The sequence below is a fragment of the Propithecus coquereli genome, unplaced genomic scaffold, assembly GCF_000956105.1.
Source record: "Propithecus coquereli isolate 6110/MARCELLA unplaced genomic scaffold, Pcoq_1.0 Scaffold252, whole genome shotgun sequence".
Classification (NCBI taxonomy): domain Eukaryota; kingdom Metazoa; phylum Chordata; class Mammalia; order Primates; family Indriidae; genus Propithecus; species Propithecus coquereli.
The window spans coordinates 5,124,340-5,144,095 of record NW_012148086.1 but is presented as its reverse complement, the minus strand read 5'-3'; the positions used below and the strand labels follow the sequence as shown (position 1 = coordinate 5,144,095).

General features: G+C 46.4%; 1 protein-coding gene across 2 annotated transcripts in view; it reads left to right on the top strand.

Annotated features, from left to right (window-relative positions):
- Positions 1–19,756, top strand: part of HECW1 (HECT, C2 and WW domain containing E3 ubiquitin protein ligase 1) — a 413,177-nt gene that overhangs the window by 93,464 nt on the left and 299,957 nt on the right. For both annotated transcript variants that reach the window (XM_012646903.1, XM_012646902.1), the window contains one exon: positions 13,449–13,506. In XM_012646903.1, coding sequence (XP_012502357.1) covers positions 13,480–13,506 — 27 coding nt within the window. In that variant the 5' untranslated portion in view covers positions 13,449–13,479. The remainder of the gene's footprint in view (positions 1–13,448; positions 13,507–19,756) is intronic.

Below are 19,756 nucleotides of genomic sequence, written 5' to 3'. Positions count from 1 at the left end.
CTCAGGCCGTATTTCCTAAGGAAAAAAATCAAAATGCAGACAATATTTTTTGTGTGTACAAAGATGTTTGTCCTACTGTTTTTAAATAGCAAAATATAAAACAATCTAAGCGTCCAAAATAGGACCAAACAACTAAATTATGGCATATTTATTTATGAAAAATTCTTAACATTGGAAATGCTTATATTTCATTTAAAATTGGAATACAAAATTGCATATACAATATGTCTTAAGACAAAAGAAAACAAATGACTGCAAAGAATCTAACAAATTGGTGAACAGTGGTAGATTCTGGATTATGAGCATCCTTTTTCTTCTGTTTTCTGCTTTTTATAGCTTTCAGATTTTCCACAGTAAGAATGAGTTATTTTTGTATTATTTTTAAAAAGGAAGAACTATCAATGCTATGTTGAAACCAGATCTGAAATGGCTACTCTAACTTAAAGAGAAATCTAATTTTTATTCACGTTCTGGTAAATAAGATGTGTTTGCAGTGTTGATCTTTCTCCACTTTCCCTGCATTGAAGTCTTTGCAATTGGCTGACACCAAGTAGGAGTCACTTTCTGGAAAGATGCCGTACGACATAGTGGCATCAGTGAGTCTCATGATAAAATCTGTTGCCATGGGAAATATTCCTCAAAAGATAGAACTCAATACTTCTGTTTAAAAAGGGTCCTCTGATTCAGGCAAAAATAATTAATGGTTGCTAAAGGAAATGGGTGAAAGTTTAAGGAGCAATAATACATTTATATGATCTCAAAGTATTTTTCCACAAGACAGTTATTACTTACAACGGATAAAATAGTAACCTTACCCTGGAGAAACCTGGCCGGCAGCTCCTTAACCAAGTCCTCCAAGTTTCCACCAGTGCAGCACGTGCCTCCTGATACCAGGCACTGGGAAGAGCCCAGTGTATCTTCTGTGGGGTGCCTGCCCTAAGTACAGAGCCTGAGTCTGACCACAGGGAAACATCAGACAAACCTCATGTGAGGAACGTCGTACGAAATAACTGGCCCATACTCTTAAAAACCATCAGTGTCATGAAATAACAAAGACAGCTAAACTGAGTGCAACACATGATCTGGGATCCTGGGTTCTTCTTCGCCGTCAAGGACATTACTGAGAAAATTGGGGAGATCTGAGTTAGGTCTGCAGATTATAGTACTGTGTCAATGTTAATTTCCTGACTTTTACAATTGCACTGTAGTTGTGTAAAAGAATTTCTTGTTTTTAGGAAATACACATCAAAGTATTTAAGAGTTAGGGAGCATCCCGTACAGATTACTCTTGAATGGTTCAGGAAAAATTATACACATACATACACACACATATATGTACATATAAATATATAAATTGTATGTCGACACAGAGACAACAGAAAAAAGGAAAAACAAACAGCAAAATGTTAACATTTGGAGAAACCGTGTGAAATACATTAGGGAATTCATTTTGGTATTCTTGCAACTTCTCTGTAAATCTGAAAGTATGCTAAAATTACGAAAAAAAAATTAAAGCAGAAAGGGGCTGATGGTCGCAGCCCCACCGAGCGTTAGCCCATCATCAGGGCCCCGCACCTCCTGAACTGGACGCACATTTCTGCACACGGAGCTCGCTCTCTGTCCTGTAGGCAATAGATGCCTCGTGTCTGGTGCTGTTCTTAAGGCCTTTCCGTATATTTTCCCGCTGAAATCTGCTGACAGCACTACGGAGGTGACACAGTTATAATCCTCGTTGACAAGTAAGAAACTGACATTTAGAGAGGTTAAGTAACTTGCTTAAGATCCCCCAGCCAGAAACTGCAGGATGAGACCTGAACTCAGGCTTCTCCACCTCCCCCTGCTGTTCTGTCTGTTCCACAACTGGGAATCGTACATCTCTCCCATTACAACTCTTTGAATGCAGCTCTTTTTTTCTGAGTATTTACAAATCTAAAATCATCCCTTTGGTCTTTTCGCATGACATGGATTCACGGAACTGATTTGCACTGAGGTATGTTATCTCACCTTGCTCAATGTGCTACCCATTAAAATCAGGTTGTTCTCCCCTATAATCCCTCAAACTAGTGGATTCTGGTTAGGGAAAATGAAGCGGCGAGCTCTTTCATTAAGTCTATAAATTTGAGATCCTTTAAGCTCTTTGGCTTAATACGAGCAATCTCTATCGTACCCCTGGCCCTGTTTGTCAGAATCCCCTCCTGGCCATGATAAACAGTGAAAAGAAACAAGATGATAACCTCCCTTGGCAGATCTTCCTCCTGCTTTCTCCTCATTCCAGCTGCTATGATGTAAGATAGCTCTTATTATAAAACGTAAATGCTCCCAGGAGGACCCAGTTTACGTCTGTTAAATTCAAACATCATAATTGTGTTAGTGCCATAATAGGGGCTCACTGCTTGCCAGCCAAAGAGATTGAAAAGGACCCAAGATAGTAGATTCAAGAAGGAGATGTAGCCCTTGGATGGTGCTAAAAACTTATTTCCCCTGGTTCTATGCTTTGAGATAAAACCTAGTGCAGACACAGGAATTCAGCCGTGGGCCCTTACCAGCAACATAGCACTGCAGCTGCAGAGTGGAGTCTAACCTTCTCCTCTGTTGTCATCAGGGAATCAAGTCCTTGTAGCACCATTGAAGAGGGGACACAAAATGTGTGACATGGCAACTTCTGGAAGGAATTTGAGAATTGACAGGAACTGGGGAAAGGGAAAACTGATCACAAAGAAAGAGCTTGGAATTTCAGACAGAGAGAGAGAGAGACCAGCAAATACAAAAGAAAAAAGGGAAGACTTCGTTGGTAGGGATAGTTTGAATGGGATATGGGAGAGAGGAAAGACGCCTCTCAGTGCTACCTTGCAAGTCTCTATTTGTGCTGAAACCTCTCCTCCGCTCGTGAACTATAAGACCTCTCCTTCAAAGTAGGTCAGTTTGGGGAAAGGCCCAGTGCGGTTTGGCATAAAAGAGTCAGGACGTGCCACCTGGCCCTGAGCAGGAATTCAACTCAGAAGAAGGGTAGAAATGGAGGCTGGGGCGCAACTGTATTCCTTTGCTTTTGCTGGCTATGCAGCAAACCAAACACCCACACAACCTCGATGGCTTCCACAACAAGGATCCATTTCTCACATCACATTTAGGCTGCGGGTCAGCTCCTTTACCACGTGGGTTGGGCTCAGATGTGCTTCTGAAGTGTAGGCTGAAAGCACAGCCCAATCTAGCACTAGAACATGCTGTCCTTGTGGGAAAGGAGACAGAGCAAGAGGGACGGTGAAAACTCATGATGCCTCTTATTAATAAAATGTCTTGCTTACAGTGAATAGCACATTTAATTGGCCAAAGCCAGACCTTGGCTCTAGAATGTAAAATAATCCCCTCTGGGGAGAGGGGGCAAAGGACACTGAGCTTACAACCTTCTCCAGAGAAGCTAAGACTTTGTATCTTTCCAGAAGTCCCTATCTTTAGGGTATCCTTTAACCCAGGTGCCTTTGTATGGAAATCATTAACCTCAGAAACATGAAAACATACATTGGGCATTGTTTCCTGACGCTCGTGCTTTTAAATGTTCTGATGATTATTGTTTAATCGTAGAGGCCCAAATTTTCAGAGTTGCAGAAATGCGCGCCCCTCCAGTTCACAGTTCTCCGTGGGTACATATTCTCCTCCGGCTGATACATTGAGACTAGATCCGAAATCTGACATTTCTCTCCCTCTCCCCAGCTGGTGGACGTTGCTTCCCAGAACCTCCACTCCTGTGTTCCATGTTTTGTCTGGGAACTCTTTACGTTTTCATATACCTTCGATGTGGAAACCGTAGAATTACTAAAGAAACCACAATTTGGATATTATAATTGTTCTTGCCTCATCAGCCCTCAACATCTTATTACTGAGTAACATATTTATTTAGTCCCCAGGACTTTTCAGATGTTATTGTGGAAAAGACAAGAATTGACCACACACAGTCACATATATCTGGCATGTCTACAGATTGTAATATCTTTAATGGATTATGTGTTCAAAGATGCTATTGTTTTGTTTTTCAGTGTCGGAGAAACTCTTTCATGTGTCTGTAGAGTCTTAAAATATCCAGTGGAAAACTGTGTAGTTGAAGAACATGGTGGTGACATCCGGCTGCCAGGCCGAGGGAGCAGAAGTGGTAGATTTTGTTGGATACCTCTTCCTCCCCCCAAAACCAACTTCCATGAAAACGGTTTTATGAAAGCTCCCAAAATGATGCAAAATAACACTGCTCTGGAAGCTAGGAATAGGGCTGGGTATATCTGACTCCAGAGCTGATCTCCAGGATAAAAATGTGACTGGGACCCTGAAGATCAGCCGGGCCCTCCCCTGACCTCACGCTCCCGCTGCCCTCAGGCTGCACCCGCCAGCCGCCTGGCCTCCCTTTGCTCCTCTCTTCCTGCTTTCACTGGGGCTGTTGAATTCTCAAAAATGCAGTGAAGCTGGAAGTGGATATAGAGATATAGTGGGCATAATAGAAGCTGTGATGCCCATGACAGAAAAAGGAAGAATGAGAGAGAGCGAGAGAGAGAGAGAGATGAAAACACTTTATAGTCCTGGCACGGGAAAGATAAGGGCTTCACACCATTCGGAGAAAAGCTTCATCGCAGATAGTGAGATGACAGGTGAGGAGCCACGAGCAGCCTACAAGCAGTCCACAGGGCTGCCTGTGATTTGAGGGGTTGCTAAACAAGCAAAACGTTAGCCAGAGGCTTTACAAAGCACCTGCAATACAGCCCTGCCAGTGACAGCTGTCTCTCGTCTACACTTCTGACCAAATTCTCACCACCTACACTGTTCCAGCACCGTTCACCTCACATTCCTCACCTTCGTGTCTGGCCTGGGTTCTTGCAAGGTCTTCCAACTTCCCCCTCCCCTTCCCTTCAGTGTGTCTCAAAGCGGCAGCCAGAGATCCCCCGCTCAGTGCCAGCCAGGTCTTGTCACCTTCCCACCAAGAGCCCTCCAGTGACTTCGTACCTTGCAACATGTGAACACCAGAGTCCTTCCGATGGACTAGAAACCTAACACCATCCAGCCCCTCATTACGTCCCCGATTTTATTTCCTTCTATTCTCCCCTCCCTTCTCTTCTCTGTGGCCATCCTGGCCTCTGCTTTCTCAGGAAACCCAGGTGCTCTCCCACCTCGGGACCTTTGCACCTGCTGTTCCCTCTGCCTGGATTCTCTTTCCTTGCACACACGTGGACACCTCCTCCTCTTCCTTAGGTCTTTACTCAAAGTCTCCTTATCTTTGAAGCTTTCCCTAAAGAACAAGAAAAAATTTCATCTCCTACCTACATCTTAACATTTCATTTCTCATTTGTTGTTTCTTCTTAAAATTTCCCACTAATATGAGCATTTTACTTATTTCTTGAGTTTTTTTGTGGCTCTCTCCCTTCAAACATGAGCTCCACAGCCAGGGCTTGTGACCTGTGTTGTCACTAGCATGTTCCCTAATCTGCAGTGCCTGGTGTGTAGCTGGCCCTCAACATTTGTTCAGTGTGTGAGTGAATGAAAAGCCATCTCCACCTGAGGCCCTAGAAGGAAATACGTGCACAGCAAATGAGGGGAAAAACCTACAGACCAAGCTGGGTCACAATTTATGACTATCTGGGGCCCTGTGCAGGCCTCTCCACCTAATCTTCTCGCCTCAGATTGGCTAATCACCAACAAATTGGGCCAATCCCCTGCCAGACCCAGGGTCCAGATCCAAGTCCTGACCACACTAGTCCCTTGGAAGCCCAGCCACAGCACTATAGTGACGGCTGGGGCCACCAGGGTCAGGACAGTCCTGACCTGGAACTGCCCAGAGGTCTATCCCACCGGGAACTCTGCAGGAGAAGGTGGAGCCCGCCCCCCTGGGCTCCTTGCCAGGTGAACTCAGCAGAGTAAAGAGATTGCAGGGCAGGAGATTTGGCACCCCCTTAAGAGTGTAGGTGGGCCACTGCCAGCCACGCAGGAACCCCAGACAACATGATACTTTAGGACGAACACAAGGCTGATAAAAGATTCTGAAAGACAGACAAGAGAATGGAATAGAGAACCACTATCCTTAAAAAATGCAGAATAAGAAAGGCATCCGTGGCCCACACCCGTGATAATTTTAGAGAACATTTTGAATGCTTAAGAAAAAGAAAAGAAACGTGGACTACAAAGCAGAAAGGACTTTGTGTGACGTGTGTGAAGAAAGCTATGAATGTTAATTTACAAACTCGAAACAGGAATTTAATAAGTAGAGAAACAGATCGTGCTCGTGGATGGGATAACTTACCGTGCAAAACTTCTCACATTCGCTTCCTAGTTTAATTTAATCTCGCTAACAAGACCTGTGGGTTTTTATGTTCTGGAACACGGCCAGTCGGGTCTAAGTATCGGGCTCTACTCGCATCTTGGGTGGGGAGTCCCCTGTGGGTGTTGGTGGCTTTGTCCTGCGCACACAGCACGCTCCCAGGGCCCACACAGGCTTCTAGACCCATAAGAACGCAGGCACAGCTAGCTGCTGCCGGATGTGATATACATCATAAACACATAGTTAATACGTTTATATGCTTTAATCTGTGTACACACACACATGCAAACATTAAAACTTTATGTGTTAACCCATGAATAGAAAGAATAGAGGGTATTGATAGAAAGTATATGAATAAAAGAACAATAGAAATAGTGTCCTATAATTCTAGACATGAGTTTACAAGAAATTTAGAGCTTACTAAGTAATTCATAAAACTATCTGTTGGGGCAATGCTAAAATGAAATAGATCATAAAAACAAACCATACAAACAGATAAGTTCCAGAAAGAATAGACCTAGACCGTAAATGTGAAGTGAAAACCAAGGGAAGGCAGAAGGGAGGGAGGGAGGGAAGGAAACACAGAGAAGTACGACTGTTTGCCTGATGGGAAGTTGTCCCTTCTGGGGAGAAGGGACATTGCCACCGGCATCTTAAAGGCATTTCTGACCAAAATAAGTTTTAAATTACTGATCAGGAACTGCCGAGAGCCCGGCTTAGCTCTTAAATGGAAGGCTCTACCATCCTGCTGTGTGTTCAGTCCACCTGGCCAGTGTGTCTCCCCTCAGAATGCGGCCCCTACATGGCATGTGCGCTGCGTCTGCCTCTGCTCCTCACTATTTATGTGACATTGGGCATGTGACAGAGCCTCTCCATGCCTCAGCTTCCTCATCTGTAAAATATAGACAGTAATAGTACCTGCCCCTACAGATTGTTGTGAGGATCAAATGGGTTAGTATGAGTACCCTAGAACGGTACCTGGCACACAGGAAACAACATAAATGCTAGAGATTCGCTTTCACCACTGTATTTCTAATGCCCCAAACAATGCCAGGTTTGTGGGAAATGGTTAGGGAATGTTGGACAGCCCTGAGCCTGCTTCGCTGTGTTAGCACCTCTCTGACTGCCCAGGACTATAAGCAATCCCATCCCTCAAAGGTAACTGGTGACAGATTTTGAAAACAGAGGCAGGAAGGCAGTTCACACACAGGTCTTCTTTTTTCTTCCACTTGGAGCCTACAAAAGCGCTGAATAGGACTGAGCCCTTTTGCACATCCATGATGGCAAAGTTAAATGAGATGCTGAAGCTGGTGGGAGCAAGCCCCTGGTTGCTGAGGGCAGAGTTAAACACATAGGTTTTGCATAATTCTGTCCCAACCTGTTGCTTATTGTGCAAGTAAAATGTTTTGATCATCTGTCACTGAAATCCGTTTTTAATGAAAACACCCTGGGATCAGCCATTATTCTTAGAAGACAGCTCTGTTGTGGAGTTACTCATGTATGGAGTTCTATTATGAGTGTTTTGCCATCACAGAAGTACTTTGGGTGGAACATGATGGTTAGGGGAAAAAGCCAACAGCCCTGGGCTAAGCTGCAATAAAGCACAGCGCTGGGAGAGATGGGACTTGTGTAGAAGGTCCCAGCTCATGCCATGACACTGGCCCAGAATGGGCACTACCCAGGAGCTGCCCCTGTCCTCACCGTTCTGGTGCTCAGAGTTGGAGTCTGAGAAATCATGTACAGGGGAGGGCGAGGCCACCCGCACAGGTGGCCGTATGTATGCTACCGGTCATGGCGTCAGAACCGTCCCTGAAAGGACAAAATTGTCATCTTGGGAACCAATCTTTCTTAGAGAAGGTGGGTGCAACAGGTTGGGAAGAGAATGTGAAATGGGAAGTTTAGGGAATTTGGAAGTTTAAAGTCAAGCCATCTCTATCTTCCCCCACTGTATCATTGTTTAGTCATGGATATGCTGGAGATTGGAGAAATATACAAATGAATAAAAATTAAAAATATTAAGTAGGCGGGGTGAGGTGGCTCACGCCTGTAATCCTAGCACTCTGGGAGGCCAAGGCGGGTGGATCGCTCAAGGTCAGGAGTTCGAGACCAGCCTGAGCAAGAGCGAGACCCCGTCTCTACTAAAAAATAGAAAGAAATGATTTGGACAACTAAAAATATATAAAAAAAATTAGCCAGGCATGGTGGCACATGCCTGTAGTCCCAGCTACTTGGGAGGCTGAGGCAGAGGATTGCTTGAGCCCAGGCGTTTGAGGTTGCTGTGAACTAGGCTGATGCCACGGCACTCACTCTAGCCAGGGCAACAAAGTGAGACTCTGTCTCAAAAAAAAAAAAAAAAATTAAGTAAAATAAATATTTTTAAAAAGGAATAGCCCACTGGCTATGCCAATAGGTTCATACTCTTCAAGAAAAGCCTGGCCTGTTTGTCAAAGCCTAATTTTTTTTTTTTAAGAGAGACAGTCGGTAGAGCGGTGGTGCCTGAGACTTTGGAAGGCATTGCAAGTCACTGCGGACACGAAATGATGCTATTCGGTATTGGATCACAGAGAGGCCTCCTCCTAGGAAAACTAATTCATAATACCATAAGGTTATGTGACAGTCAATTTTATATCTCCTGAAAATTGGAATGGGATGAAGACAAGGGACTAAAAGAAAATAGATCAGGGCAAAACAAAACCAGTCAAACCCCAAGTAATGCTGATGGAGTCACAGTCACAGAGTCGAAGCCAGGACTTCCAACCACACTGTCATTTTGTCAATATACCGCCCAGGCTGGCTGACAGCTGATGCACACTTGACCTAGGAAATAGCTTGCAAATCACCAAGAGCTCTTGGGATCTCATAGCAAGAATAGTTATAGTTATTAAATTAGCAACCGTGATTTTCTGGTCTCTAAGAAGAAAGTTTTTAAAAATCCCATTCAAATCGTGTTCAACTGAACTTAATTTGCCCTTCAAGGGGGTCTGGTGTGGTGTATTTGGAATTGCCCACATCTATGCGAATGCGCTTGCGGGTCATTTCTTCTTCCATGTATCCAATTGGTCATTCCATCAGCAAATGTTGATCGGGCAGTGAGCACAGGGCTAGGGTCTTTGCATCTGAGCAAGAGGAGGGCATTAAATCTCCTTGAGGGGTTGGGGTCACTGAAATAGAAATTGTGTATCTGTAAATAATTCTGCAACTTGGCATCTTCTGCTGGAATTCAACAGATCCTAAGTGTCAATTATCACGACTTAGGACAATTTAAAATAATTGACAGTCACAATTGTGGTCTTTTGGGAAGGGTGATTGCACATCCACTTAAAGTAAATGTAAATACTTTTCAAATATTGCAATCCCCCTTTGAGAACCAGCCACTCCAGGGTTTCTTTGCTGCAATGCCCACTTACAGGCCAGTGGGACCTGCAGGGTCATGTCCCAACCAGAAAACATCATCTTGGCTGGGCTTCTCTCAAACCACCCCTTAGGAAAGATAAACTCAACCCCAACCAGGAACCCTGGCTTTCTTCAGTGCTGGGCTTGTGAGTGACTTTTTGTTTGTTGTTTGAATGGCTTTTTAAGCCACATGTACGTTGTTTCTGTAATTAGGAAAAAAGCTTTTAAAACTCTGTCATCTTTTCTATTGCTTGCGTTTATATTCCACCCATGCGTGATCTTGATCTCTTCCTCAAAAATTCTCCATTTGACAGATGGCACATTGAATGGAAAAGGAGGGAGGCGAAAAAATAAAATAAAATAAAATCTTTTTAAACACATGATAAATTGCCACATGATCCAAAGGCTAATTCTTTCTGTTATTTGGTTTTAATCTTAGTTCATTTGGGAAGGGGCAGATCAATATTGACCCAGGAGTCATATCGTCTGGTTTACTTGTTTTTTTAAAATCATAACTCTACGCAGGTGACCTAGCAGCAGCGGCAGAGCATCGGGTCACAGAGGTGGTGCTGCTGCCCTTCAGCACTGACTAATAGTGACAGGCCGGTCCGAGGGCTGATTTACAGGGCTCTGGAGAGGATGCCAGGGGCTCGCAGGGCTGATGCAGGGTCCAACAACCAGGAGCTACGAAGGAGCGGCCTCGTGAGGGGCTGCGCCCCCCGTGCTGCCCTGCCCTCCTGTCACTGCGCTGCAGGGTCTGTGGAAGCGTCCTCTCCACGTGACTTCCAGCTGCCCTGCACAGTGGGCTCCAAGAGTGGCTCCCCACGGGTACAGCCACTTGAGTCCAAGAGAGGAACTGGATATATAGTTGTGAGTAAGGGCCACTTGTGCCTGGGAATGAAGAATTATCCAATCTCAAGTTATTTACAAAGTAAAACTTTGTTGATCCCTGATACTGTCCCTTGTCATTTCTTGTTGGGGATTTCTCTACTTGAAATCTCTGCACTCATTCACTGCCATCGCGACAGATGACAGAAATCAGGACCCGTGCAGATCTGTAAAGCTGAAGACAGGCTGAATGCAGGGAGTAGAAGCACTTATCTGGTGGCTTTCATGTAGACAGGTCACTTGGTCCCCATCGGATTCCTTAATCTCCTTGGGCTCCAGTTTATTCCTGATGGAGGAGGGTTCTGTCTGAGTCCTCCCTGGTAGGGTGCTGTGAGCTTTCAGGACCTATAGCTGGATCCTGTAGGATCCCTGTTCACTTTCTTTACAAAGTCTCCACTTCTGCTCTCATTCCCTTTCTTTTCCAGAGACAAGTTTTGCAGCTAAGCAATTAGTAAACTGTAAAAAATGGGAAAAAAAATTACGGTAAACTGTAAAGTGAAATACACCAGGATCCCCAGTGCTAAATGGTAAATAAATAATGCCGAATTTGAATGGTGTTTTTTGTCTCTTCTGCTTACTCTCCGTGTGTGGGTTGGGGAGGGTTGATTAATTGGGTCAACATTTGGCTGAGGCCAGATGCAAAAAAAAAAAAGTCTTCTTTTATGTCTTCTAAAGTCTAGACTATGTGTTCCTTGGGACTTAGACAGTCCTGATCATTCATCAAATTCTCACTGAACGTAGTGAGCGTGCCCATGTACCAGGCTCTGTGCTAAGTGCTGAGGATGACAGCCCCCGCCTCCAGAAAATCTGAGTCAGTTTTGCAAGACAGACATTAAACAAATAATCACAGAAATAGTTCTTTAGAGTTATTTTTAAAACCATGAAAATAACTTCAGGGTCCTATTCTTGGGGTCTCTGTTGCAGGGGTGGAGGGAGCACAGGGAAGGCTGAGGGAACAGTGTGCTGAAGTCTCCTAGGAAGGGAGAGGCGAGAGCCTGTGTAGACTAAGATTCCCGGAGTGGCCAGGTGTCACAAGCAGGGAGGAGGGAGGCAGCAGTGAGGTGGGGGAGAAGAGAGGGCCAGATCCATTTTGCAAGTTTGTTTGAAATAAATCTCAAACTGGTACTTAGACCTTTAGCCTAAAGGAAGTGTAGCACCACTAACGCAAGGAAGGGCCACAAGCAGATTTCACCTTTTTTCCCCCTTTTTTTAAAATAAAGCATTCTGTCCATTGTAGAGAATGTAATTGTGGCAAGCATGGGGCTGGGGAGACTAGTTAGGATCTACTGAAGTTGAGTAGGAGAGAGAGGCTTAGACCATGGTGGGGGAGGTAGAAATGGCAGGAAGCAGATGGATTCTAGCACCGTTAAGAGGTAGGAGCCAGTGAACTTGGCGCTTGGTTGGACAAAAAGGCTGGTCTCGGGGAGAAAGAGGATTGAGCAGGATTTCCAGGTTCCTGACAGGGAGCTCTAGGTGGGTAGGTGCAGGAACCATGACTGAGGCTGGGCTTTTGGAGAGAGGATCAGGCTTGAGGAGAAAGATCCCAGGTTAGTTTGCACCCTGTTAGGAGTGGCAGTGAGATGTCCCAGTGGATGAGGACTGGGTTTGGACTTCAGATGAGCGCTCTGAGTGATCACAGAAATTTGGGAGGCGTCAATGCTCAGATGGTAACTGAAGCCATGGGCGGGAATCCTGGCCCCTAGTGTGAATATATGAGCATCTGAGGACCTCCAACGTGGAAAAGGCAAGTGCAGAGGCGCCTGCAAAGGCAGCAGACTGGGGCGGCCGAAGAAGCAGCTGGGAAACCAGTGGCCGCAACAGGGAGAGGAGAGGAAGGGAGTGTTGTTCAGCATCCATCACTGCTGAGAAGTCCAGGCGCTCCCAGCAGTGTTGGACTCAGAGCAGGATCTTAGTGCGTGGATGTTGAATTCTCTCTCTCTCTCCTGTTCAAATCTGCTCCAACCAGGGCGGAGAACATAATCTGTGCACCCAGAATGCAAGCTTGCTACTTGTTTCTTCCACGAACTCATCTGTCAGCAAAGCTTCAGGTTGCATCGGGTTTGGGAATGCTGACATATACTGCTTTTTTCTGGAATAAGGCCATATTGATTACTTTCATGGCAACTTTAACTTCAAGGAAGATGAGCTCATAAAATCAGATTAAAGACTCTTAAACCAAAACAATACCCAATTCAGAGGGCCTTGAGAGATGCCATTTGCAGTGTTCCCACACCTGGTATCTCTCTGTTCAAGTCCTTTATGCTAATTTTGGACACGGGAGTTCCCGACTACAGTTTCAGTAGTGTGACTAGTGATACCAAGTCGATTGCCTTTGGGGGGCAATAAAGTCTCTTCTGGACAACACATACAAGGAGATGCACCCCCTCGTGTCTTTCCCATCTGAGCGAATGCACCAGTGAGGAAAGACGCTGTGATATTTTCAGCAGTTTCATCACAGATCCCCTTCCTTTGGGGTGAGGGGGTCCAATGAGTGCAGCATATCTGAGGATGCTTTCAGGTAGTTTCCTCAGACAGCGGGGGGAGCAGAACTTCCCTTTCCCCCTACACCCCCTGCATCAAGTCCTCGTTTCTTGAAAAGGGAAAAAAAAAATTAACCATTTTTTTCTAGGCCCATGATTCTCACTCCTTAAAAGTTAAATTTTGAAATCCAAATCAAATTATTTATGGCGTAGAATCATGTTGCTCCTACTCTTCGTGCCCTTTATCAAAATGAGTATGAGCCTCTTGCCATGTTTCCCTTCCGAAGCCGGGCATCCTGGTCGGGTGGGGGAGCAACGTTCTCTGTGTGGGTAATGTCACTGATTCTGTTTGCTTGGGATGCACGCTGAGTTAACCTCGTTGGACTTTTCCCCAGGAATTGATGCGCGCACACGTGGTGGGTCATTATGCTGCTGCACCTGTGTAGTGTGAAGGTCAGTGTGCTTTTCTGATTATAAGAAACCATCCGTGTCATTCCATTATAACCCTCTCCACTCATAATGGAATGTTCCTTGGCCCAGAGCGTTGCCCAGCCCAGGAATTTTCTCAAGTGCTGTCCTGACATTTGAGACCCATCACCCTCCCCTCCCTACCACCTGCATCCACCCCAGAACCCGACTGTGCTCCATTTTGAGATATGTTCTTTGCATGTCAAGTGCCTCTTGTGTGATGTGATCGTACCTCTGTCACAAGTGAATTTGTACCTGGAAACAAACACACTGTGATGATACTTCCAAAATTACAGCGGAGAGCCCTGCTGGGCCGTGGGTAATTACTTTCCAGTTAATGTGGGCACATGGAAACACGCCTTGAGACCAGAGCAACGATTGCTCCTCCTGCCTCAGAGTCCGGCCAGTCCTCTGGGAGGTTGCCGTCGTTAGAACGGGCCTCTTGCAGCGGGGTGGCTCTCCCTGGAAGAGCTTTCTACCAGCCCACTCAGACTTCCTGCCAAGTCCCCTCCTCCCTCTGTTTCATGGTTTTACCACCATTGGTGACAGCCCTGGTTTATAGTAATCACAGTTTGCATTTACTGGGCACTGTGTGTCATGGTTTGTGCTGAATGCTTCTGCGTGAGCCCCTCTCCCGAGAGGTAGGTATGATCACTGTCCCCATTTGGTGTATGAGGGAACTAGATCAGAGAAGGCTGAGTAATCGCTCCCAAGTCTCCCAGTAGTTAAGTGGGGAGCAGAGACTCTAACCACAGTCTGCCCGTCTGAGCCGCAGTCTCCATCCACTGGGCCCTGTGCTGCTCTGGTAATACTCACTCAGCCAATCCTTAAGAGAGGATTTTATTTAAAAAAACAAAAAAAAAGCTCACATTGGCATAATGCTTCTCAAATTTACTAGGCATATCCACATGCGTAGTCAGCTAATCCTTGAAATGACCCTGCAGGAAGGAGAGCGAAGCCCCAAGATGTTCAATGAGCATCTCAGTACTCGTGAACAGGCGGGACGGGGAGGCCACGCTCACCTGCAGAGGCAACTTCTCCTCTGCCACGTGCTCATGCAGGGGGCAACCTTCTTAATTAGTAAGTTCTGAGTAACGCACTTAAAGAATGAGCATATTATGTGTTGGATCCAGGAGGCATTAAATTAGTACTCAATCCCATGCAGCCAGATGTCCAGGGACAGTCTCAGCAGAGGGGATACTAACTTTAAGTTCCTTTTTCTCACTGAGCACCCCAGTTTGCATTGCTCTCAGGAGCCGCTTCCTCTGGAACATTTTCACATGTCAGAGCTCAGCACAGCCTGTGTTTCTAGTTCATTCTGCTACTCCACCCTCCAGTCTTCCCCCTTTGGGCAAGGCTTAACTTTTACTAAGAGGAAGTTTTCACAGTGTTCCAATCTCTTTACATTCCCCTTGGACTTCTCTGTGTTTTCTCGTTGGCTGTAAAAATATAGTGAGAAGTCTTTTTTAAATTCAAATATTTCCTTTTGGGTGCATTTCACATTCAGGGAGAATGGTTCCCCCTTTCTTCTTTCCAAAACTAGTGTGCTTGAGAAGTGAGGGTGTCTCGGTCCTAGAGAATCTCAGCTCATGGCAACTTCAGATGCAAGCTTTGCCTTGAAATAAAACTGCTGGAACCTAACAGCAAAGCCCAGTGTGCACACAGACCATCACAGGGGCTTCTGTTCAGTGATCCAGGAAAGACGATGGCTGAATACACTCCCTTGACACTCACGTGAGTGAGCTCTCACCGAGCGACATGAGAGAGAAGACTGGGAGCCCAGCTGATATGAGCATGACGTCAGCCTCCTGCACAATGACACTGGACACCTAAAAGAACAGGATATCACAACCTTATTTCTAGTTTCTATGGAAGGTAAATGCAAAACTTCTTGCCCCAAACCCTACATGGTAATGGAAATCTATGGTCCCATAACTTTTGAGTTTTTGCTTAAATCTTCAAAATTGAAAACAATCCCAAACAATCCTAAATCTTCCTATAATGTTTTCTAAGAAGACTCACCATGCTCTGAAATGAGTCTGCAGCATTACTAGCTAGGCTTATAAAAATATCTAGAAATAAACTGGGGATTATTTAATAGAGCATTTAATGTATGTAATGTATGTATACTTTTCAGCTTCTGGAATGAACATCAGCAGGATGAATGTTCATCTCTGGAAGAGGCCCAAACAGGGGAGATTTCATGCTACAGCCACTGGTTCTCACCCAGGGGTGCATCTCAAGCCACCAAGTCCAGGTCTGCACGTGAAGCCTGGGCACTTAACAGATCAAACGAGGTGATTCTGAGATGCTCCCTTGGTTGAAGACCATTGGCTGAAACAGTTGGAACTAAACCCCCCTGTGTCTGTGAGTCAGAGAATGGAAAAGAAATCTGTGCAGCAGACCTTTATGCCACAAAGACAAGTATCTTGTTGCTCAAATATGGTTTTCTGAAGCCTGTCAAAGGTCCTTTGTGGAGGAAAAAAACCCAAAACATTAGAACATACGCATTACCATGACTGGCATCTCCGTGTCCGCGGGTCCCTGGGACGGCAGGAGAGAAGTAATGCCTGTGAAAGAGAAAGGGAGGAAGGAGAATTGTGCAAAGGCTGCAGCCTGGTAGAGCCTCTGCCGGCCCACAGGGCCCTCGGGAGCAAAGACTGCCTGTTCAGAGACCCCCCCTGGCTCCGTCTCAGGCCTGGGCACCCTGAGCAGACTGTGAACACCACTCCAAACGGAGGTGGACCTGGAGGACTTGGCGGCTGGGGGCTGTCAGCTGCCAGCTTCCTCGCAGCTGGGCAGGGAGTCTTTCTTAAACGGGAATCTAAGCAGCTCAGCTCACGTCTGCCACACTCTCCAAAGACTTTAGAAAGTCAGTCCCGCTGGGCCTTTCAGAGTTTGGCCAGCGGCAGCTAGAGCAGGGAGGTAGCACCAAGGTGTGGTCCTTTGCAGGAGTTCAGTGCCTTAGGTAGAGCGATGAAGGGAGGATGAATAGAAGAAACAGGGAGAAAAACTTGGCTTGTTTGATTTCTTTCTGTTGAGGGCATGCGTTAGGTGGTGGGACTTGGAAGACTAGGGCGCTAAGATTTGAGGGATCAGAAAATCTTCTCATGTAGAAACTGAAGCCCAGAGAGGTTGTGTATCAACCGAGGTCACCCAGCGGTGGCGGGGCTCAGGGATGCCAGGGGCTGCACGTGGCCTGGTGTCTGCTGGAGCCTGCACACCCCTCTGCTGACACAGAATGGGCCTTGTCACTTTGTTCCCCTTGACCCCAAACTCTACCCAATGAAGGAAGTCTGTGGCTCCAGAATTTTGTGCTCCTGCCTAAATCTTGCAAACTGAAATGATCCCAAGCTTCTCCCACACCTTACCCCATATAGCACGCCCTTGGTCTAGCTGCGTCCTGTGTCTGGAACGTATGAGCGGATAGAGGTGGCGATCCCGGGGCATCCGAAGCCCACAGCCGGCTTCACTAAACAGCCACCATATCTCTGCTTTGCTTTTTGGTTATAGTGTCATCAAGACATAAATTGATAAAGTCATCAGAAGTCTTTAAACTAACCCCACAATTTGTTATCCTGACACCACAGAAAATCAGAACATCATTAATCTCCTGCACTTATTGATTTGGGACCTCAGTTGAAAGGCTGACTGCTTTCCTCCTCGTCCTCCTCCTCCTCCTCATAGTATTCGGGTTCCCAGGCCCTGACCCACTGTGTCCCGATAAGCCCTGGAGAGACAGGCGATGGGCCTCCCTGCGTGTGAGCCACGAGTCCAGACCTCACTGAATTAGGGGCCGCCGCGGCCTCCCCCTCCCCGGCTCTTCTCCAGCCGCTGCCTGGACAGCTTCCCTGGGCTTTAGCAGATAAATAGTGTGGCCCGGCGCTGCCGTGGGCGAGCTGAGTCATGCCCTTGGCAGGTCAAGAAGCCAGCAGGAGGAGACCAATAGCCCGGGCGAGTCTCCTTCAGGGGCCGCATGCCCTTTGCCCCGCAGGTGCCGGTGCGGGACACCGCGCCGTCCCCACCCCCAGCAGAGTCATCTGAGAGCCTGGCTGCTGCCGATCCCTGGGTGTAATTCTGCCACCAGTATTTTCCCGGCAGGAAGCAGCAGTCTCAGCACAGAAATAAAACTGTCCTGCTGACTTGCTCACAGCCTGTCCCAGTAACTGTTCCGGAGCGTCATCCTGACGCAGCAGCCCTTGAGGACCGCGCCGGGCAGGCTGCGAGCCTTCCCGTTAACCGTGCCCGGCGGGACCCGCGCCGCCAGCACAAATCAAGGCCCGGGCCATTGAACAACTTCTGAGCCTGCTCTTTAAGAAGGTGCTTTTGTTTTGAGTACACAATTTGTCCTGTTCTTTCAAAGTAAGTGCTTTTATAAAGGGCCTGGACTGTCTTTTAAACATATTTCTTTCTCACTTCTACATGAAAGGGAAATGTATTTCTGTCTAGAAAAGGAGCCGGGTACAGGAAGGAGACTGAGTGCAGTGTTGCAGGCTTGGCTTAAACTGGGGCATGCTCACTGCATAGCTATTTTCTTCAGACAGCATGTGGCAAAAAACATGCGTGTGTAGCTGACTGTTTTGAGCTTTGTTTATTTTAAGTACTGTATACTGAGTGATTTTGTTCAAGCAAAGGAGTACCAGCTTTATATGCAGCCGCAGATGCCTCTCTTGCTTGGGAGTGCTGGATTTAGAGCTCAAATTTTTCTTTTTCAGCAAGAACTAGAAGTTTCCCAGTAGTATTTTTTCCCCCTCATGCCCATTTGCATTGTGCAGAATTCTTAGAGAACAACGGCTTGGCTAATGTTCTGCGGCGGGCTCAGGATAGCACTGGGTGTCAGCAGATCTGGGTCCCGGGTCTGTTTGCTTAGCTCTGCTTTCTTAATGCAGGTTCTTGCTTTACATGATTTCAAACAATAAGTCAGTATTTTCATGATCACAGCTGAATGCACACCATGGATGGATGTGTATTTTCCTTCCCCTCTTGCAGATTTTTTTACAAAGAAAAAACTAAAGCTAGAAATGCAAAGTAAAAGTAGATTTGAGAGTATTTTATTCTCCTTAAAATGTTTGGATTGAGATTTTCCTGGGTCACTCTGACCCAAAGCAGCCTCTTGAACTGCTAGGAATTCAATAGCAAGCCCTGAAATAAGGGCCCTGTGACATAAGATCAGCCTGCTTGGACGTTTGAGATGGAGGCAGGGACCAGTCGTTCCTTTTTCACTTGACAACTAGTTATTGAGCACCTACTATGTACCAGACACAGTCGAGGTGCTGGGGAAACAGCTGTTAACCAACGGGTCCCTGCCCTCATGGAGGCTTCGTTCTAGTTGGGGGTGTGTGTCAGAAAATGAAAAACCCAAATCCGTGTAGAGCATGATGTCAGGCACTAGGAAGTGCTAAGAAGAGAGCAGGGTAAGGAGGGTGGAGAAGAGAGAGCCCAGGGACACCCCGTGTTCACCTGCTCTGCCTTGCACTCCCACCTCTGGGTACAGGCTCTAAAAATCCAAGCTGTCTCTCTGAACTTGCATAAAAATACAGCCCAGAGGTCACCAGCTCTGTGCTCCCTTACGAGGTCATTTTATTTGGCTGCCAGTGTTTTTTGTTTTATTTTTTAAGATTTGATTTTGTTGATGACTTTATTAAAAAGAAGATAATTGTATATAAAAATTCAGAGTCTTAGCTTCTCTGGAAAAATACCAAAAGCTCTTGCAGCCCTGGGCCCACTTTCTGCTCAACCACAGAGCTGAGTGAGGAGGGCCCTGCTGGGTCAGAGGGGCACATGACCTTCAGATCGTCACAGTTCCCCCTTAGCTCACCTCCCTGCTGGCCTCCAGAGGCAGCCCTGCGGTCACTCATGTCCTCTCCGAGGACAGCAATGCCTCTGGTGTCAGGGACCCTTCCGTACTGCATAGGCCCTGTGCATGCTTTCTCTTTCAGCTCTCTCCCAGTCATCCTACGGAGGCTTGCCCCTCCTTGAGCACTGCAAGGGGCTGTTTCCATGCCAAGCTGTCTGTCATAGTCCCGGCCTGAGTCACAGCAGCCGTCCGGTCGAAGAATGACCCTGTCCTTTTGCATTCCCAGATTGCTTTCACCTGGCCTAGTGGGACAGGGGACTCGGTGGGGATACACAAAATCTGGTTTATTTTTACTCATTACAGTCACAGCTCTAAATAGCTAAGATGCTCTTGGGGTTACGGGTTCATTACACTCCTGCCTGATTAAAACTCAAGCCC